Here is a 22786-nt window from a genome sequence, read left to right on the forward strand (position 1 = left end):
GAACTTAACATGAAAAGTTGTTCTTTTGTTCATGTAGGCCGACAGAAGCAAAATGAAATAGAGGGATTTAACTAAATGTTATCCCGCAGCATGAGGGCAGATTAAAGTATGACTTTGTCTAAGACTATGACAAATTGGTGTTGATTGTAAGATTAACAGCTACTGCAAAGTTTAGAAGTTGTATTTTCATTCCATCTTAAAAATTGGCAGATGTATAGCTATGTTACGAATATGAATTCCTTCACTTTTTGCAGAACTTAATATGATAAATGTCTCTTTTTAAATGTATTTTCCACAAAGAGAGAAGTGAAATGAGGATTAATGACCGTTTAAACAAGTCTGAAAACAACATTATTCTGCAGCATAAAGGCAAATAAAAAGGCAGTCAACTCAGTGGTTATTAAAAAAAACAAATGCCTGGTGTGAAGTCAATGAAACAGTGGTAAAAGTTTGACTTATAGTTGGTGTGGATTATGAGGCAGTTTATGTCATCTAAAATAGCCAATTCATGGCTGTGTATGTTACACACAGGAGGTCACTGCTTTTTTTGGCTATGAAAGGGTGCTATATTGTTTGATGTACTCCTCCACACACACACACACACACACACACACACGCACACACACACACACACACACACACACTTTGGAAAAAGAATTGATGTGAAGTTGAAAACAATCTTTCTGTGCCGGAACATAAGAGCAAATCAAAAGGTGGCTAAAGTCAGACTTTTATTTATTGTCTTTAGTCCATGTACTCTTCTCCAAAAAAGAGGGAAAAGGAGGAAGGACATGTGGACAAATAAAATGGAGGCCAAAGTGAAACTTCCTGTTGGTGCTGATCATAAGGAAAACAACAGATGTAAACTAAAGAATTTGAACCCTACCTTTTTTTGAAAAACTTCATAAGAACTTAAGTCCATGTGCTTTTCTCCACAAATCAAATATGGACAAAAGATCTGAAGTTAAAACAAGCTGAAAACGTCTTATCCTGCAGCATAAAGACAAGACTTCTAGTCGGTGGTGATCATAAGAAAAACAACAATGTAAACCAAGAAGTTGATCCCTTGTTTTAACACAAAACTCCATTTAAAAAGTTGCTGTTTTTAGCCTATGTGCTCTTCCCTACAAATATAAAAGTGGACAAAAACTGTAAGGTTAAAGCGAGCAAAACAATCTTTTCCTGTAATGTATGGGCAAATATAAAGGTGGCTAAAGTCAGACTTTGGTGTTACTCATAAGAAAAACAACAGTGCAAACCAGGAAGTTGATCCCCAGCTTTAATGCAGAACTTCATAAGAAAAGTTGCTGTTTTAGTCTGTGTTCTTCTCCACAAATGAAAATATGGAAAAAAGACCTTAACCTGCAGCATAAAGACAAATTTAAGGAGGCCAAAGTCTGACTTATTTAGTGCTGATTATAAGAAAAACAACAATGTAAACCAAGAAGATGATCACTAACTTTCTCATGCAAATCTTCATTTAAAAAGTTGCTGTTTTTAGTCCGTGTGCTCCTCTCCACAAATAAAAAGGTGGACAAAAGAAGTTTGAAAACAAATTTTTCCTGCAGTGAAAGGACAAATATAAAGGTGGCTAAAGAAAGACCTCACTTTGGTGTTAGTCATAAGAAAAACATTGTTAACCAGGAAGTTGATCACTACTACTCTCCTGCAAAAATTGCTGCTTTAGTCCATGTGCTCCTCTCCACAAATAAAAAAAAGTGGTAAAAAGATCTGAAATCAAAACAAGTTAGAAAATATCCTTATCCTGCAGCATGAAGACAAATAACAGGAGGCCTAAGTAAGAATTATAGTTGGTGTTGAGTATAAGAAAAACAGTAAATGTAAACTAAAGCAGTTGATCTCTACTTATCTCATGCAAATCTTCATTTAAAAAGTTGCTGTTTTTAGTCCGTGTGCTCCTCTCCATAAATAAAAAGTGGACAAAAGATCTTAAGTTAAAGCAAGTTTGAAAACTTTTCCTGCAGTGTATGGGAAAATATAAAGGTGGCTAAAGAAAGACTTCACTTTAGTGTTAGTCATAAGAAAAACAACAATGTGAACCAGGAAGTTGATCTCTTACTTCCTCATGCAAATCTTCATTTAAAAAGTTGCTGTTTTAGTCCATTTGAACGTCTCCGCAAATAAAACTATGGGAAAAAATTACCTTATCCTGCAGTATAACGACAAATAAAGGGAGGCCAAAGTGAGACTGTTAGCTGGTGCTGATTATTAGAAGAAAAACCATGTATACTAAGAAGTTGAAACTCTCTCATGCAGATCTTCATTTAAAAACTAGCTATTTTTGGCCAATGTGCTGTCTTTCACAAAAAAATATAAAATATATAAAAATATAAAGGTCTCAAAGGTGTTAGTCACAAGAAAAACAACAATGTAAACCAAGAAGATGATCACTAACTTTCTCATGCAAAACTCCACTTAAAAAAGTTGCTGTTTTTAATCCATGTAATCTTCTCCATAAATAAAAAAAAGTGGTAAAAAGAAGTTCCAAAACAACCTTATCCTGCAGCATAAAGACAAATAAGGAAGCCCAAAATATGACTTGTAAAATAAAGCAGTTGAACACTAACTTTTGGTGCAAAACTTAAATAAAACTGCTGTTAAATAGAAAAGACAAAACCTTTTCCTTTGCTGTACAGATAAATAAGGGAGGCCAAATTGAGACTTTTAGTAGGTGCAGATTATAAGAAAAACAACCACATAAACTAAAGAAGAAAAGTTGCTGTTTTTAGTCCATGTGCTTTTCTTTACAAATAAAAAAGGGAAAAGTTTAAAAAGTGTAAAAAACAATCTTATCCTGCAGCTTAAAGGTGAATAAAAGGTGGCAAAAGTAAGATTTCTAGTTGTAGCAGTAGCTAATGCAACAAATGTGAAGAGAGGAAGTGATGTGTTCAGTAAAACAAAGTTTAAAGGAAGTTTTCATTGTCCTCACACATCTATCATCAGCCTGAGACGCCCCGCCTTCATTTCACACTAAGGAGACTTCTCTCAGCCACATGAAGGTGTTCACATTGAATTAAGGTGTCTTTAAATCTCCACTAATCTCTGTTTTGGTATTTCAGTCGCTTCCTTTGCCAAACAGACACACCCAAGCCACCCATATCTAAATTATTCCTCGTCATTAGCCTGCACACATGTCAGCGAGCCGCACTACGGGGATTTCCACTGACTTGTCCTAATCAGAAAGGTCCTGTCAGGATATGAGTGAGTGGATAACATCTGACACTGGCATCCAACCCTGTGACCCAAACAGTAATTCTATGGCCACTGCGGAGGCCTCCTCTACAAGCATCTTCAAAAACAGGGCCTTTGCGCGGGGGCTGGGATGGATGGATTGGGGGTAGGGGAAAAAGCTTGTGAATTCCGGAGGGTGGGCTCTTTAGCCCCGGTGGGTGGAGATGGGGCTTGTTGTTGTTTCACTCCTCCAACGTGTTTTTCCTCTGCACTCATACCCGGGAATAACCCCTGGAGAAACGTCCCACCAGGGTAGATGTGAGATAAGAGGGGAAGTTTCTCAATGGACGTAGTATTTTTCAGGCGTGTTGTTATCGATCTGCTGTGTGGCCTTGAGTAACCGCAGCTCATGGGTGGAGACACTCTGCTCTGGAGTGTGTGTCACATGATGGTGGACAGAGAGTGGAATTTGAATATGCAGAGAGGAACTTTTTCCAACACTTTACACACTTTGTTGTTGGTGTTTTTCAATATAAAGACATCCAACCAACAATTATTGCCACTGTAGATTAATTTGTTGATTATTTTATTGATTAATTGATTCGATTTTAGTCCTTAAAACATTATAAAATGGTGGAAAAATGTCCACCAGTGTTCACCAAAGTCCAAAATAACATCCTCAAATGTCCTAATTTGTCCACAACCCCAGGAAATTCAGTTTACTGTCATAAAGGAGAAAAGAAACAAGGAAATTTTCACATGTAAAACGCTGGAATCTGAGAATTTTTACAATCTTTTCAAGAAAAATGACTCAAACTGATTGATTATTCAGTTAGTTGGAAATTAATTGAATTGTTGCAGCTCTAATATGTAGCATTTGCTAAGGAAATAAGCGACAATATGTAAAGGGACATAAGTTATTCATATGAAAATAAAAGGTTAGAAGAAGAATGAAGCCAAAGTGATTAACTGTAAGAAACTTTATAGACACTGGCAGCTTTTTTGCTTTATTCGAGACACTTGGAGATTGCAAAATTTTATCTAAAGTAACCTCACAGCAAGAAAAAGTCTTCCCAAGCTCTCTTTTTCTGCAGCCTATCTTTATTCTTTTGTAATGCAGACGAGAAACAAGTCCAAGGCTGCCTTCCTCACATACTATCCACCATTTAATCATTACTTTAAGTGTCTCTGCAAAGCGTCCACTGCCTGAGCATTGATTCTGTACTGACAACTGAACATTACGGGAACTGAACACATCAGTTTTCAGGTTTGTTTTTCTGGGTTTTCCAGTCACATTCCAAAGCTGTGAGTTCAGCTCTCCTCTGGTGCCCACTATGATGCTGGGAGGTAACTGGTCGTATGTTAGAGGAACATGAGCTCAAAAACAACATGGCCATGCATGGAGAGGAGAGAGAATGAGCAGTGTGTTTTTTGTTGTGATAAGTTATTTTGGTCACAGGTAGAAGGGAACTTGTGTTTGTCAGTGTGGTTGGTATTACTGTAGCAAAGATGTGAGGTTATATAACTGAAGTGTAAGTCAGGAATCTAGATATGTTTGGATCTATGTGGTAGTCTGAGGTTAGTGGTGGAGTGTGTTTTGTGTTTTATTGGTATCATGAGTTAACCTTATTTTCCAAATCAAGGGCGTAAGTTTTGTTCCATATTTGTGTGTGTTTGTGTGTTGTGGGTTCTCCGCCAGAAAACATTCAGCGTCAAACACTCTTGGATTTCCTGGATGTGTGCCTTTTCTGCACCTATTTTGGATATAAAGGTCTTGTCAAAATAAAAGTCCTCTGATACTTTAATGTTTTATTGGGGGCAACAGATGCACGAGTTCTAATTATTGAGGGATATGTGTCCCCCCTGTGTTTTAATTTGGTAAAAGACATGTCTTGGATGAACAAAACTGTGCTTTAGAAAGGGAAGTTGATCACCAACTTTTTTTGTAGACCTCTGTATGAAAAGTTGGTGTTTTAGTCCATGTGCTGTTCTCTTACGCTACAAATGGTATGTTTGGTGTCTCATCAGGGCTGTGGGCTGGGCAACGAAATAATTAACTAACTTTTAAATCTTGTTTTTAAACTCTTGATATTCTAGATTCTGGTTGACTATTCGTCACCAATTTCCGTGATATTTAATGTTTTGTTGGGGGTTGCATGTTCTAAATATTGAGGGGGGTGTGACCCCTGTATTCCCCCTGAAATCTACACCTATGTCCCAGTTATGCATTTTTATTATGGTAAAAGACGTGTAGAAAGGGAAGATGATCACTAACTTATTTTTTTGTAGAACTCTACAAGAAAATTTGGAGTTTTAGTCCATGTGCTGTTCTTTTACAAATTCACTAATCTTACCTCTGCAGTGCTGTTTTTGGTGTCTTATAAGAGTGGTGGGCTGGGCAACTAAATAACTAACATGCAAGTCAGTATACATGTTTTTAAAAATCTCTTCATATGTTGGTTGTGTAAAAATAGGTGCAAGGTGCACCAGTGTGTGCCTTTTCTACATCCATTTTTGATGTAAATATAGTCATTTTATACTTAAATGTTTGAGGGGGATGTGTCCCCTGTGTCCTCCCCGAAATCTACACCCCTGTCCCAGTTATGTAGTTTTATTTTGGTAAAAGACATGTCTGAGATTGTTCTTTAGAAAGGGAAGTTGATCACTAACTTTTTTGTAGAACCTTGTAAGAAAAGTTGTTGTTTTAATCCATGTGCTGTTCTTTTACAAATCTCACCTCTGCAGTGCTATTTTGGTGTCCTATAAGTGCAACTAAATTACCAACATGCAAGTATACAAATTTTTAAAAAACGTTTCACATGTTGGTTGTGTAAAAAAAGTTCAAGGTTGGGTGCCTTTTCTGCATCGATTTCTGATGTAAATGTCTTTTCAGAATAAAAGTCCTCTGATACTTTTATGTTTTATCAGGGGCAACAAATGTTCTAAATGTTGAGTACCCACAGCTTATTTGTGGAGACTTTTCTCTGGAATGATTGTCCCATGATGGTGGATACAGAGTATATTGTGATTATGCAGAGAGGAGCTGATTACATCCAAGTTTAACTTTGGTGGAAGACACTTTACACATTAACTAACATTTATTGTCACTGTCTGTTAATGTGTTGATTATTTTCTTGATTCATCAATTAGTTGTTTAATCTATAAAACATTAAGAAATGGTGAAAAATGTCAATCATGTTTACCAGAGTCAAAGATGGCGTCCTCAAAAGTTGTGTTTTGTCCACAATTCAAAGATATTTACTTAACTGTCATGGAGGAGAAAAGAAACCAGAAAATATTGCATTTATAAACGCCGTAATCAAATATTGAGGGGGATGTGTCCCCTGTTTCCCCCCGAAATCTACACCTATGTATGTCCCAGTTATGTAGTTTTATTTCAGTAAAAGACATGTCTGAGATGGATGGCAAAATTGTTCTTTAGAAAGTGAAGTTGATCAATAACTTATTTTTTGTCGACCTCTGTAAGAAAAGTTGGTGTTTTAGTCTAACTGTTGTTCTCTTTGTAATGTCAATGCAATGCTATTTTTGGTGTCTTATAAGGGCAGCAAAATAACTAACATGCAAATCAATATACATATTTTAAAACATTTTTCAACACCTAATATCCTGGATTGTCTTCTGTCTTTGTGTAAAAGACAGAAGTTGATCACTAACAACATAATGAGAAAGGTTGGCGTTTTAGTTCATGTTCTGTTCTCTTACAAATCTACAAATGTTTCCATTGCAATGCTATTTTTGCTGTCTTATAAGAGCTGTGAGCGGGGCAGCTGAATAACTAACACGCAAGTCAGCATAAATTTTTTTTAAATCTTTTAAACTATTCTGCACCAATGTGTGCCTTTCCTGCATCAGTTTCTTATGTTAATAAAAGTCCTTAATACTTTATGTTTTATTGGGGGCAACAAATGCACATGTTCTAAATATTGAGGGGGATGTGTCCCCTGTATCCCCCTGAAATCTACACCCATGTTCCAGTTATGTCGTTTTATTTTGGTAAAAGACATGTCTGAGGTTGTTCTTTAGAAAGGGAAGTTGATCGCTAACATTTTTTTTGTAGAACTTCAGAAAAGTTGGTGTTTTAGTCCATGCACTGTTCTTTTACAACTCTGCATATCTTACCTCTGCTATGCTATTTTTGATGTCCCAGAATGGCTGCAGACTGGGCAGCTAAATAATTAACATTTAAGTTAATATGCATATTTTTAAAAAATCTTTTCATATGTTGGTTATGTAAAAAAAAAAAAAGGCGTTCAGTGCACCATTTTGTGCCTTTTCTGCATCGATTTCTGATGTAGATGTCTCATCAAAATAAAAGTCCTCTGATACTTTGTTTAATAGGGGCAACAAATGTTCTAAATATTGAGGGGGATGTGTCCCCTGTGTCCCCCCCCGAAATTTACACCCATGTCCCAGTTATGTAGTTTTATTTTGGTAAAAGGCATGTCTGAGATTGTGCTTTAGAAAGGGAAGTTGATCACTAACTTTGTAAGAAAAGTTGGTGTTTTAGTCCGTGTGCTGTTCTTTTATAAATCTACAAATCTGACTTCTGCAGTGCTGTTTTTTGTGTCTTATAAGAGCTTCGGGCTGGGTGACTAAATAAATAACACGTTAGTCAGTATATATATATTTTGAAAAAAAAAAAAAAGGTGCCAGTTGCACCAATGTGTTTCTGCATCCATTTGCAAGTCCTCTGATTCTTAATGTTTTATTGGGGGCAACAAATGTGCATGTGCTAAATATTGAGGGGGATGCGCCCACTGTGTCCCCCCATAACCTACACCCATTTCTCAGTTATGTTGTTTGTTATGTTGTTATAGCTTGGTAAAAGACATGTCTAAAATGGATGACAGAATTGTGCTTTAGAAAGGAAAGCTGATCACTAACTTTGTCTGTAGAACTTTGTAAGAAAAGTTGGTGTTTAAGTCCATGTGCTGTTCTCTTATAAATGTCTCTGCAATGCTGTTTTTGGTGTCTTAAAAGGGCTGTAGGCAGGGCAACTAAATAACTAACATGCAAGTCTATATACATATTTTTAAATATTTTAAATTCTTTTAAACTACTGTACACTGATTTGTGCCTTTCCTGCATCAATTTCTGATATAAATAAAAGACCTTTGATACTTAATGTTTGACTGGGGGCTACAAATGCACATGTTCTAAATATTGAGGGGTGTGTGTCCCCTGTGTCCCCCCCGAAATCTACACCCCTGTCCCAGTTATGTAGTTTTAATTTGGTAAAAGACAAGTCTGAGATTGTTCTTTAGAAAGGGAAGTTGATCACTAACTTTTTTGTAGAACTTTGTAAAAAAAGTTGGTGTTTTAGTCCATGTGCTGTTCTTTTACAAATCTACAAATCTTACCTCTGCAGTGTTGTTTTGGTGTCTTACAAGGGCAACTAATTAACTAACTAACACGCCAATCAATATACATATTTCTTAAATATCTTCTCACATGTTGGTTCCAGTCCTATAACTCACAAAATACAAAAGACATCACACATGCATGTTTTTGCATGATAATGGGGGAATCTTTGCTGTTATAGTTGCTAATATCATGCTCTGTTCCTCCTGTCTCCCCCTCATGTTGTCTTTAGTCCTGCTGCTGTGACCACCCAATTACCCCCTCAGGAATCATTCAAATTTAATTGAATCCTATCTAATCTAATCTCAGAGTGTAATAGCTTTATGTAGCTCCACAAACCCCTTATGATACAGCCTTATCACCACCACAACACAGCACACACAGCAGCAATCCAGGCTGTTATTAACATATATTATATTTTTATCACGATCCCATAATTAGGGTGCATCCTGCTCGTGGTCGCGAGTCCGATTCCCCCTCGTCCCCTCTTCCACTGGAATGGCAGGGCAGAAATTAGTAGCCAGAAAGCATGTAATTGACAAAGTCACGTGTTCTCACTACGGGCACGGGCACAGCCAGCTCGCGAGCGAATGAGAGCTCAGGAGCGAGAGAGAGAGAGAGCGAGGGAGCGAGAGAGAAGGAGGCAGCGAGAGAGAGAGAGAGAGAGAGAGAGAGGAAGAGGGAGAGCAGTGCAGAGGTGGCGGCGGTGGTAGTGTGTGTGTGTGTGTGTGAGAGTGAGGAAGGGAATTGAAGGGAAGAAAGAGAGACATGACAAAAATATCAAAAGGCAGAAAGCACGCCGTACCATGCGAGCTAAATTGGTGACCGATGGGATCGAGGATGTCGGATTAATGGTGACTGCCGCAGCCCGTTTTCGCAGAGGAAGCTTCTCTATTGCAACTTGGGCGCAGAGGGTCCGCGGGGAAACATGGCCGAAGGTTATTCTGCAATTATTTTGTCTTATTTTCTGCCCTCTTTTTTTTGGTTTTTAGTTTCTCCCGGTGTGCTCGCGCAAGGACGGGAGGGGGGAGGCGGCGGCGGGGGCAAGGTGCAACGTGATTGTTGTTCCAAACCCTTACAAAAAAAAAAAAAAAAAAAAAAAAAACCCGACCTGAACCGCCCCTGCCGAGCCGAGCACCGTCTCTCACCATGTTGCGCTGCATTAACACACAGCCTGTGCATTGTTCCAGCCTATATGCTCCTCTGCTTCTCCTAAAGCTCGAGGAACCATGTGTACACCTGCCTGTTTTTTTTGTGTGTGTATGTGTGTGGGGATCCCGTAGCATGCAACTCCACACACTGCTGTGGATGCACGAGACAAAAAAAAAAAAAAAATCCACAAGTTGCACGAGTCCGAGCCGATCATGTGTCAGGCACTCACAAACAACTTTCCTTTTTTTTGTTTGAGGGAATGTTTGATGCACCACGCGCCCCTCCTGATGTCGAAAAAATACAAGTGTAGGAAATTTCTACCGGCCCTGAACTTCACATACAAGTGGAGGGGATTCCCCCACGCTTCTTGAAGAAGTTTTTTTTCCATGCACCCCCCCCCCCCCCCCCCCCCCTCCTCTGAAATTAAACTTATATAAACCTTTTACGCACGCCATGCTTTTGCTGTATCTTCCCCCCACCAGTGTGTGAAGTAAGTTTGCTGCCTGTGTGTGTGTGTGTGTTTTGCAGGAGGGCCGGGTAAAGGTGGCGGAGAAGACCCCGCCAAGTCCACCGAGCAGGAGGACCGGACTCGACCTCAGATCCTGTCGGGATCGGGCTTCTGCAAATGGTTCAACGTCCGGATGGGCTTTGGATTTATCTCAATGACCAGCAGCGATGGGAGCCCCGTCGACCCCCCTCTGGATGTTTTCGTCCACCAAGTAAGTCCAAAAAAACACCCCACCTCAATGAAAACATCTGCAGCGTGTGGATGTGATTCCTCCTCCTGCTCTTTTTACTTTTATTTCCTTCCAACATTTCCACTGTCACCTCAAACCCCATCTTGCTCCCTGCACCCTCCCTCTTTTATTTCTCCTCCCAGCACCCTTGTATCATCCGGATGTTTTGCATTGCCCAACACGTTACTGTGTAATCACACGTTGTCCACGGGCTTGGAAAGGAAGAAAAAAAAACACGTTTAAGTTTCCTCTTTAGGAGCCACATGCGTCCTAGGCTGTCCCCTCCCTCGCTTCCCTCTGCACTGTAAAGGGAAGGGGAGAAATGTCGTGTGGCTGTGACACGGTTAGTTTCACACTTGGCTCTAATGGACAGCAGAAGCTGGCTTGATATGGGGCCAGCTAACATGTCGGAAAGCATGTTCTTTAACAGAGGAGAAAAGAAAGTGTGCACTCTCCTGCAGCTCTGGAAGCTTCCTCTGCTGCTGCTGCTGCTGTGTTCTGGATGGATCTGCAACACTCCCCCTTTTTCTTTTTACGCACTGTTTTGCACCGCATGTTGATTTATTGTGCATGGAGTTCATTTCTGGGGCTTTGTTTTCGACTTATTCTGCAGCCACACAAAGAGCCTCCAAGCTGCCTCCACGTTTTTTAATCGACCATCTTTCTGTTTTGTTTTTACGGTCCCTGTAAAGTGGCTTTTAAAATAGTGGAGAGGGAACGAGAGAGGATGAGGAAAGGCATTTTCACCATTTTCATTTGACACCCTCCCCTTGAGGTGTCTTTATTGTGGGCTCACGGGATGTTGTGCTGAACTGGTGGGAAGAAGGAGGGGGAGCATATCAGGGGTCAGATGTCAGCAGGGATGTAGTGGTGGATAAAAAAGGGTCCTCTGATCACTATAAGGGAAAGTAGGAGGATTAGGAAATGTAAATTATAGTGTCATGAAGGCATTGTTTTATTTCCTCATCTGCCTTTTCTTATGAAGTGGAATAACTTTAATTTTTATGATTTTTTTTTTTTGAAAAGTTGCTGGACTAAAATAGAAAGTGGGGCCTCTTCAGTTTGGCAAAAAAAAAGATTTAGTTAACCTATTTGTTGTGCCTCAGCTGCACACCAGAAATGAGGTCTTTAATACTGCTATATTTAACTTTCCTCCATGTTGCATTCACTTCCCTTTTTATTTTGTTATTTTTATATGTTTTATTTTTTAATCAATGACACATTATTGTCCTTGACCTGTCGTTTACTGCCTTCTGGTCATTATAAAAGCGCCATTTTTCCATGTAAAGTTATTTATTTAATTATATATAATGACAGTCAAGGCCATAGTGTTCATTTAAAAAAATTTTTTTTACACTTTTATTTAAGCAGGTAAATTGTGCTCAAGAGTGACCTGGCAAAGAGGGCAAGTTACAGCAAGGCAAACAGACACACACAACTGTCATATGCAACAAATAAATAAAAATTACAGCATGCAATTAACATGAAACACATGAAACAGAGAATTTAGGATCCTCTGCTTGAAAATTTGAAGCATCGAACACATGATTTGCTTCATTTTGATGAATATTTATGCACTAATTGTGTTTTCTGCTTCAATTTATGCAGCAAATGTTTTAATTTTGTCACTAAAAGGTGACACAAATGCACATTTTTTTAAATAAGGAGCGCTACCCCCTGAAATGTACACCTGCCAGTACAAATCAATTTAGAGTTGAAAAAATTAGAATTTTCAAGTGAAGTTGTCGCTTAAAAAAAAAAATCCCATTTTTAGTGACACAATACATCGACCTCTGCTTCATCTTTCTCCCTGGATTATCATGTGTAGGCCTACGTCAAAAAAATGCACTTTAACAGCCTTTGTGTATGTGTGTGTATCCATTTTTTATATATGCATGCACCGCTGGACGTATATGAAAAGACGTAGAGGCTGAGGAAAGTGCATATTGCAGCGTTGCGTTATTATTTTTTTTCCCGATTGATTCTTTCATATTGTGGCTCCATCGACTCAGACGCGCTGCATTTACCTACATACTCCAGGCTCCTGATTTCCCTGCTGGCCAGAGACTTTTTAGAAGTGGATTAGGCCAGTGAGAGATGGAAGGTGTAGCAGAAGTCAAATAAACGCTGTCTGTCTCAGCAGTTTGTTACCTATAGGACGGCACTGGTGCCATATAGGTGTCTGCGGGATTACTCTCCAACTAGTGAGGTGGTAGTAAAGGTGTAGATATTAAAATGGCTGCAGCTATTAACTGTTTCTGCTCAGGGTGATGGCTTTCTGTAATTGCGTGCGTACATGTTGGGGAGAAAAAAAAATGCAAATTGTTCCACTAAATCCCTTTTTTATATGAATTAGCTCACATACAATGAATCATATGTTTACACTAGTACGTTTCCCTCCAGTGTTTCCAGCTACATGTTTACCATAATACAGCTGTCATTACACACAAAGAGCAGACAATATACATTCATAAGCACATTGTCATATTGGATGCAAAACACCCCATTCCTTCACAAGTTATTTGCATATACACACTCATTAAGTCAGTCACTCATTCTCTCTCTTGACTGTTTTGCCTCTCTGTTTCTCTGCTGTCAGCCTGGAGACATTTGGACATATTGATGCCGTCTCTCAGTGTTTGGGAAGTGTTCATTGAATTAAAAATGCTGCAGGTTGTCTTTTAGGTTGGTAATAAGCACGGGGAGTGTTTCTCTGAAATGTGTGACACGCGTAAAGAGCAGAGCTTTATTGTACACGCTGTTGAAAGAGAGAGTTTGCTTGACACAGAGGTCAGGCGGTGTATTCTGCATTTATGATACAAGGTTAATTGTCTCATACTGTAAAAAGAATAGTGGATGTGTTGCAGGTTTATTCCTGCACACTTCCCGTATATGTATAGGCTGAGGTAAGAACGATGGGGAGGGGAAGAGGGAGCATGAGGACAGGAGAAAGAGGGGGAGAGAGCGAGAGGAGGAGTTTTCCTAGGAGAGGGAAAGAGGAGGGATGTGGGAAAAAATAAGTGTTGGTGAGGGGTGGTGGTGGTGGTGGTGAAGGGGGGGAAGGGTGGGCGGGTGGGGGGCGCTAGTGGTAGTCGAGGAGGAAAACATGAGCGAGAGGTTGGAAAAAGACGAGTGAGTGAAAGAGCAGGAGGTAAGGGAGAGGGGAGGGTGAGAGTGTGTGTGTGTGAGTCAGCGAGAGGGTCCCCGCCCGACCACGAGTTCTCTTCCTGGGAGGCCTCTTCATCAGGGCTCCTATCTGATCACTTCCTTTTAGAAGGTGTGTGTGAGAGCGAGTAATTAAGCTTCTTCACCCGTTTTTTTTTTTTTTTTTACCTCTGCGCGGCGATTTGGCACACAAAGCCGTTTCATTATCTCTGTTTGTCAACCCCTTCTCTACCTGGACTGAGTGTTTTTCTGTGTGGAAGTGTGTGTGGAAGTGTGTGTGTGTGTGTGAGTGTGTGTGTGCGAGTTCCTGCTGGGACACGGGGGGTGCTCTCTCCTCAGGCATTCTTTTAAAAAGAGGAATTTCTTTAAAGACAAAAAGGCAGGAGGGTTGGGTGGGGTGAGGGGGTGTGTGTGGCGGTGAGGTGGGAGGCTGCTTGCCCTTTGTCGGTAATCAGTTTGAAATGTTGAACAGTTTGCTGCTGCCGCTGCCGCTGCCGCTATTCTCCTGAAACCTCCAGAGTGTGTGTTCAATTTATGGAGCCCCCGCGAGTGTGTGTGTGGCTCTTACTTTCTGCTCTTAACCACCAGGTTGTTGATGTCTACATGTGAACCGTTGTAGGATGTTTGAGGTTTTTCCGTGTGTGTGTGTGTGTGCGTGCGTGCGTGAGAGAGAGTGTGTGTGTTTTGTGTAGCGAGGTTAAAGTGGGCCCCTAGTGAGATTAACCTCTGGTCCGTGTCACCGTTTGGCATGCAGGCCCCACCCATCTCTGCCTCCAGATAGCCAGTATCAGGCTTTGTCTCTCCTGCAGCCACACTATCCCACCCCCCACCACCACCCACACCACCACCACCACCCCCACACAACCTCCTCCTCCTCCTCCTCCTCCACCAACCCACCCTTCTCTTCTGCACATCAAAAAACGCAAAAGAAGAAGAAAGACTAGTCATGTGACTTCCTTTTGAGGAGCTGGCCACATACAGCGGAGATGATTGGTAATTGGAAAGGTGGCGGAGTAGAAAGCAGAGCAGGGCTAAAAACAAGTCGCAGTTCACCTGGAACACAAAGAGAGCGCCTGCAGAGTGTTGGCTGTGTTTGCACCCTCGTGCATTTATTTGTTTCATTTGATTTAAAGCATCTGAGCAGGCTGAAACATTTAGCAATTAAACTAAGGAAAAAGCCAAGGCAAACAGTGAAGTAGTTTTTTGAAAGAGGCTTTTTTTCCTTCACTTTTAAGTTCACGATTTTATTTGAAGAACAAATCGTCACATTTAAGATGACGAAAAGGAACATTTTGGCTTCAAAAATACGCAAAACAATTAATTAATTACCAAAATAGGCGCAGATTAGTTTCCTATCAGTCGATTAACAAACTAATCATTTCAAAAATATCAAGAAAAAACATTTTAAAAGAATATTTAGAGTTAAGATTTGGGTGTTTGAAGCTGAAATCACCCACAGCCAATTTGTATTCATAAAGGTGTGGAAAAAAAAGATTAAAAAAATAACTTTTCTCAAATGCAAAACATGCTTGTCACAAAGCATAAGACTCAGACGATGAGAGATAATGTGTAAAAATGAGAACACTTAGTCGTGCTTTGATGATATTAATCTCTTCATATCAACACCATAAGAAAGCTAATCAGCTAATAAGCATCATCCCACTTCAGACATGCGTCTTGCTAACGCCTGCAGGTTGGATTCAGTGCCAAAATACACACAAGAAAGAAAAACAGCTGCTGGTTTCTGTCTTGCAAGTGTAGTGTGCTGCAACAAAATCAATTAAATAATGATTTTGATTTAGAGCATGTGCAGCAATAATGTTACTCGTACAGCTTAAACTAGGGACTGCTGATGAAAACTAAGCTTTCAGCTAACTTGGGTGCATTAGGGTTGCAGTGGTATAACAATTTATGATTATTATGACGTGTACATTACCCTGTCTGCAGTGTTGAAAAAGAAAGCATCCGGAAGGAGAGTCTCACCTACATATGTGTATCTCCTGTCCTCCTAGATTTTATACACACACTATCACTAAGAGTAAAAGTTAAATAAATAATGAAGCGTATGTTCAAAGCAAAAAAACAAACATCTGTTTTCATCCCCTTAAGCTTCGTCGTCAGTGATAATATTAATAGTAATAATTGTGTAGCACCTGTTATACTGCGAAACTGCGAAAATCTCATATTGTTGCATTTACATTTGGTTGAATTTTGATTATATAGATCATCCCTTTTCAACTTAAAATAATTAAACTACATCAAACTGGCTGTATCTTGGTCAGACCACTCTGGATTAGCGTATCCCTTTTAAGTCCAAAGTTCTGTTTACTACGACTTCTATTGCACGTCTGTCCGTCCTCGAAGAACGATCCCTCCTCAGTTGCCCTTCCTGAGGTGTATACCATTGTCTCTTTCCCTGTTAAAGGGTTTTTTTGGGGGGAGTTTTTCCTTATCCGCTGTGAGGGTCCAAGGACAGAGGGATGTGATTTGTGATATTGGGCTTTAAAAATAGAATTGAAATCGAATTGAATTACTGGGGGATCGGTCGCAAATACTAAACGTATCCAAGTGTGCGTTTTCTGTTATTATTGTGCGTCTAATAGCTGTCTGTCGGGCTATTTGAAGACACTGAAGAATGGGTTAATGCAATGGTGGAAATGGCGTCTCATGAATGTATGCTCAGTAGAATAAATGGCGATCAGGAGAAAGGAGCGTCTCCTGGACACATATCAAAATGGAGGACAAGCCTACATAGCTAATAGAGATGTACCGATACCACTTTTTCATTCCCGGTACCGATTCCGATCCCTGAACCTTAGGTATTTGCAGATACCGAGTACCGATCCAATACCAGCGCATAAAATAAAAATGGATGGGATATGAATTGTTTTATGTTTCAACTCCTAAAACTCTATGTAAAATATTAAGAAATAAATACATAACAGTAGAATGAATGCCATAAAACTTTTATTTTTAATTATTGTTATCCATCCAGCGTTGACACAAATCAAGACACAGGTTAAAGTGCAGCCACACAATTAGGTAAAAAAGACATTTCAAAGGCTACAGTAGAATGCTTTTTAAACTCCGTTCCATTTCCGTTTTGTTTGCCTGTAGTGTGCATATGCATAATAACGTGAGGCATTACGTGCTATCAGATTGGTCATAGGCTGTGCTCGCCGATAACCCGATACCGCATTTTAGGCAGTATCGGAGGCATTTCCGAAACTGGTATCGGGATCGGTACAACTCTGATAATTACTTTCTCCGTGGTTATCTGACCCTGTAGTGGAGTTGACCTCCATATTACGAAAAATACGTGCCTTGTATTTTTGTATGCCCGCAAAATAATGTATGTATGCCATGTACCAAGCCTTTTAAACCAAGAAAAAGTTGAATTATATTTACAATTTTTTTTTAAACTATGGCAAACGCAGGTAATATCTGAAGGAATGAGTCTGTGTTAATACTGTACCTTTAAGCCAAGTTTAGTATCTTTAAATGTTTCACAATACCATGTAAGAAGCTTTTTATTCGTATAATAATGGAAATAATTTTCAGTGAGTAGGTATCACGTTCTCATATGGCTATATATTGGATTTTTAAAGCAGCACACCCATTTGTGTAAAACCAGATTTGAGCGTGTGCTTGTGTTTTGAATGCTCCAGTTATTAGCAGGGCCGTGTGTTTTATCACCAGTCACCTCAGCGAGGTTCATTTCCCCCCTCTCGTGCTGACAAACGCAGCGAGATGATCTAGTGCTTCCTCCCTCAGATCAAATATTTGCCCCCGTCATAATCAAGGGGTGTTGGATGTTGTTAATTTGAAGCAGGGGAAACATGAAGTCTTTTTAGTATTTGATGGGGGGTTGGGCCGGGTTCAAGGGTCAGGGCCGCTAATGACAACGTGTTGAGGAGGGCTGGGGTGTCAGCGTCATAAGAGAGGCTCTGTTGACGGGTCTCATCGACGTGTTGTGTGTGTGTGTGCGCGTATTTTTTCTTCCTTGTTCTCCTCCTTCTTCATCCAGCGTTCTCACTCCTTTTCTCTCTCTCGTCTTTCTTCTTCGGTTTATATGCGTCCTGTTGGGTTATGTCCATCTGAGCTGATCTGGCCCAGCTTTGTCCACTTAGCATTTCCTGTGTGTAAAAAGCTACTTAATGGCACCACGCCACATGGTGACCGCCATCTCCCTCACCCCCTACACACCCCCTTTTTCCCTCTCAATGCGAGCACGATCCAGCATGCGGCTCTGCGTGGGCCACCTCTGATTTAAAGCATCCCATAATTAGCCATTCCATAGCCGGTGGTCGCCACGGAGAGAGGCTAGTTGGTGGCGAGAATGGTGGGTGTCCTCTCTCTCTCTCTCTCTCTCTCTGCTTCCCCATCCCCTCACGTTACAGCTTCCTGTATTGATTGCTGGGCCTGGTGATGACGAGGGCCTGGCTGATGAAAAGGAGGGCTATTTCTATCCAGGATGTTGGAGTCCGTATTGATCGCTGGCTCCTTCCTACACACACGCACACACACACACACACACACACACACACACACACACACGGAGCCATAGGAAGATATTTATTACATATAAGGAAGCTTGTAAGCATAATCAAGCCATCTCGGATTCGGTATCCATTTTGTTGGCTCAGTTTCTTCACTTTTGAGGATGACAGTAGCGGCTGGTGGCTCTGAGTCAGAGCGCTGAGAGCTGGTGTGGTCCGCCAGTCGGGCGGTGCTGCGATGGTTATACCACTGACCCCCGGATTTCTGCTGCTGACCTGTGGGGCTCCTGATCAAATGGGGGTTTTGTTCCTGGGCTCCCCCCAGGTCCAGCCACTGATCAGGAGTTGCTCCTCCATTGGAGCTGAACAGAATGCGCTGGAGGCATTTCCATGAACCTCCCCCCACCACCACCACCTCCTCCTCCTCCGCCTCCTCCAAACTCCCTCCCTCATCCACCACCCCCTGCTCCAGGCCACTCCTCCATTTTGTGTTCACCCTCTCTCTCTTTCCCTCTCTCTCTCTCTCTCTCACGTTCTCTCGTTCCCTCTCCGCAGCCGTGCCCTTTCCTGACCTCTGTGCGTAAACTGAAACGGGTCAGGACACCCGCCAGGTCACTCGAGAGGAGGGGACTCAGGTTACAGGTTCAGATTTGTGAAGTTTTTTTTTGTTTTTTTTTTAACACACACACACCAACATGGAGACACACACACACACATGTAAATCCACATGCTGCATTTTATTACGTAATTGTGGAGCGACCGAGCTGCTGCAAGCCCATGCTTCAGAAATGTAGCTCATCTGAGACGTGAAGGCGTGAGTGTGATACTGCGTCTCATATGGAGGACGTGTGTGAGTGAGCGTGTGTGTGTGTGTGTGTGTGTGTGTGTGTGTGAGAGAGAGAGTGTGTTTTCCTGCATTTCTGCAGAACAAAAGGGGTTGTGTGGTTTCCTCACTGGTGCATTGTGGGCATTGACGGGGTTGAAGAGGGGGTAGGGTGCTGAGACAAACCACTCAACTTTGACCTGGAGAGCCATGCTGCCTGTGGACTGAAGACAGGAGAGGAACAGGAAGGGCTCATGCGCCGTACGGTCTGAGAGACGAGTCGATGACTATTCATCATTATTCAGAATCCGTTTTGTTTTGCGGGGGGATGGGCGCAATTTTTTATTCACTTTCGACTGATTTGTGCTGCAGGAGTGCCTCTCAGTCATTTGGATGGTCTAATGATGGTAATCATAAAATCAATTGGGGGTTTTAATTTGAATGAGCAGGTTTCTGACCGCTTCAGGTTGTGCATTCCAAAAAAAACAAAGCCAGGTTTGGTGTGTGCACGTCGTTGCAGTTTTGGTTGATACATTAATAAATTATCGATTGTCGAATCTGGGAATTCACAGTTTTTGCTGCAGAGCAGCTCCACATCGATCTTTATCGCATAAAGCCATAAGCTCAGCTCGTAACTGCCCTCATCATCCCTCCTGTTTTACTCCACCTCTTACATCTGTTGTGCACAATCTCATTTCCATTCCCCGATTCTCGTCCTTTCCTCAAAGCCAAATCCAATACTTGAATGCCCAAAATGGACAAGCCCTCCATCAGAAAATCGACTAGCAGCAGAGTGGCCCTGGCCGCAGCCCGCACTGACTGCAGGGAGAGAGTCAGGCGGGACAGCGGCGAGGGAGAGCAGTGAATTAATATTTGGCAAATTATTTCTGGCGAGCATTTTAAATTTTGAAAATAAAAAATGTCTAAATAAGGAGTAAAAATTGCTTTAAAGAAGTTGGATGTAAAGGCTCCAGGGACAGTGGTTCTGTATATGTTTTAATGAGGAATACGATTTAAAAAAACAAAAAAATAACATATTTCCAGGGGTGTAGGCTTCATTTCAACATTGGTGGAGGACATATATGAAACAGGAGGTTTGGGGTCCTCCTCTAGGAAATTCTGAGCATCAAACATTTTATTTGCTGCATCCAGTTTGTGCCTTTTCTGCCTCAATTCATGGTGGAAATGTCTTAAATTTCATCAAAACAGAAGTTCTCTGCTGCCTTCATGTTTTCACTGAAGAGACAAATGCATGTTCTAAATATTTAGGGGGGAAATCTCCCCTGCATCCTCCCTGAAATTACACCTATGTCTATTTCATTTCCTTTAATCTGAGCCACTTTTTGCTGCTTGTGATTGATTTAATTTACTTTTAAATTCTTTACCATTTGTAGCTACTTTTATTTAACATTTAGTCAAGATAAACAGTTATGTACTCAAAAATCTAGTGTAAAATGCACCCACATGTACACATTACTTAAAATTAACTAAAAAAAATGCATATGCAAGTTTTTTTTAATTCTTTTTGTGCATACTTTATATTTCATGGTCCTTCATAAACATTTTTAGCAGCAGAATCTCAGTTCACACAGTAGCAACAAAAAAAGTTTGTATCAACCTGTTTTCTTTTTAATCAAAAGTATTAAACAATTGTTTTAATGTATTAAATTTGTGTTTCATACAAAAAAATTAGGTATAAAGTTAAAGTTAGGAATAAAGCTAAACTTATTTGAGGTGTCTAAATCACTGCTTTCCAATCTGAGGGTTTCAAAACCCATTAGGTGTCTCCAAAGCGTCACAGGGGCGTCACAAGGCCTTGATTTTTCTTGATTTTAAGAGGAGTAAGAAAACTTTTAAAGATAAAAAAATATATACAATAGGCCTATATTTGAGCATTTCATTCATTTCTGTTAATGATGCAGAACAACCACCGCTCCACCTGGCTTGGGCTTGGCAAGGTGCTGGAAACAACAAACACAAAAACAAGTCCAAACTCATTGTTTCTTATTGTTTCACTTTATTGTTGAGATTCCAATCTGAAAGCTGAACAATAAAGTGTTTGGAAATCTTTTTCTACCAGTTTTCTACCATTAATTTCTGTACGGGAAACTAAATGAATTAGTTAATATCAGATTTTAGATTATTAATTATGATGTAAACTTAAAAATAATCTCACAGGATAAAGGCACAGTAAAGATCTGAACACAAGCTGTAATTACAGAGTCTTCACTCTCTGCTATACGGCTTCATCCTGCATCAAAAAAGTACACAGATAAAACAACTGAAGAGCTATTAGAACAACGGCCATGTGTCAGAGAGACAAAAAAATTAATTTATGAAGTGTGTATGATTGTTAGCAGTTAAAAGAAATACACAAAATAGACAATCATATAAAAAGTCCCTTAAATATCAGGATAAACCCTCTCTGGTGCACCAATCACAGGAAGAAGTCTGCTCAGAATTCACCCAAATTGCTTGTTTCACTGAAACTTCCTGCAGTTATTTGGTTCAATATTTGGGTTAATTATACAATTAATCTGTTGTTTTTCACTATTACTGTTTTGCATTGAATATAATATGAAATATCAGCAAAATATGGCACTTATTTAGTTTACTTAAAGGTAGAGAAGGAGCACCTTAAGGAAAAACAATGTGAAGAACCACTGGTTTAAACTGTCAAAAATAATGGCTTTGTAATGTATTAGATGGCACTGCATGAAAATGTTCCTTTAAAATAACGGATATATTTAATATAAATGAGTGAGATAACATTTTTACATCTTAGAAGCTTTTCATGCACACATAGAAGCCACATAATTACATTCTGCTGAGAGTTTTTAATTTTGCTGTGTTGGCGTTCAAAATTGACATTTCTCAGACGAGTTGAAAGCTGTGCTAATTGATGCAAACATAATTCTTCTGTTTCTATTTTACTCTATTTTTAATTTATTTTTTTAAGCTTATTCTGAACAAACTTGTCTTTTAAAGGCACCCAGTGAAACTTTAATGTAATCCTCAATTTATCCCAATCTTCCACTTTTGTCTTTATGTCACAGCACAGTGGTATTCAGGCAGATATCCATTATAGTGCAGTGAGCTCAGACACTATTCTTAGTTTGTAATTATTTCACACATCTTTTATCCCTCCTCTCACTGCATTCTACATCCCCACCTTTTCACTCTCCTACCTTTTCATTTATATCCTCTAATAGAGCACCTTTAGCTTCCTGTAACTGCAGTCGTTGACACAGACAGTATAGAAAAGGAAAAAAAAAAAAAAAATGCTGCCGAGCACATTTTCTCTCCTTCCTGTATAGTCTCACATTTGATTCCCTCTGATCATTTGTTCCTCTCTCTTCCTCTTTCTCCTACACATCTGTGAATTTACAGATAGGCTGCGGTGTTATTTATAGGCCTCTGTGTATAGTAGGTAGTAGGTTCGCTCTGCGCACTGCGTGCTCGTGTGGGTGTGTGTGTTTACCTATGCCGAGATCTGCTGGGCTCGCTGCGATTCATGAAGGTCATGGATACAGTGTGCCTGTCAGCCGTCGGTTCTGTGCGATCAACAACACATAAATCATTGTCCGGTGGTTATGTAGTAACTAAATCAATAATGCCGATCATGTAGATAAGATGGATGGTGGATGTGCTGAGAGAAAATGATTGCACAGGGGCGCGACGTCTTTTCTCCCTTTTGCAAAAGGGAATAGGAAGTGGTGCCTCTGCGAAAAGTAGATAAAGGGAGCGAAGCAAGGACGCTGTGTGCGAGATAAAGTCTCTCTGTGCACAGACAGTTGGTGCAAACCACATACAGTCAATCCACCATGTTTGAATGA

At 40.3% G+C, this 22786-nt stretch overlaps 1 protein-coding gene across 2 annotated transcripts in view; it reads left to right on the forward strand.

Annotated features, from left to right (window-relative positions):
- The window catches only part of lin28b (lin-28 homolog B (C. elegans)), a 45263-nt gene that overhangs the window by 4814 nt on the left and 17663 nt on the right, over positions 1–22786 (forward strand). The window contains exons 1-2 of one of the 2 annotated variants that reach the window (XM_033648765.2): positions 9256–9512; positions 10255–10445. In XM_033648765.2, coding sequence (XP_033504656.1) covers positions 9503–9512; positions 10255–10445 — 201 coding nt within the window. In that variant the 5' untranslated portion in view covers positions 9256–9502. Of the gene's footprint in view, positions 1–9255; positions 9513–10254; positions 10446–22786 lie in introns of those variants that run through there. The other variant, XM_033648763.2, reaches the window with a different exon arrangement.

Source organism: Epinephelus lanceolatus, chromosome 13, assembly GCF_041903045.1.
Source record: "Epinephelus lanceolatus isolate andai-2023 chromosome 13, ASM4190304v1, whole genome shotgun sequence".
NCBI classification, from domain to species: domain Eukaryota; kingdom Metazoa; phylum Chordata; class Actinopteri; order Perciformes; family Serranidae; genus Epinephelus; species Epinephelus lanceolatus.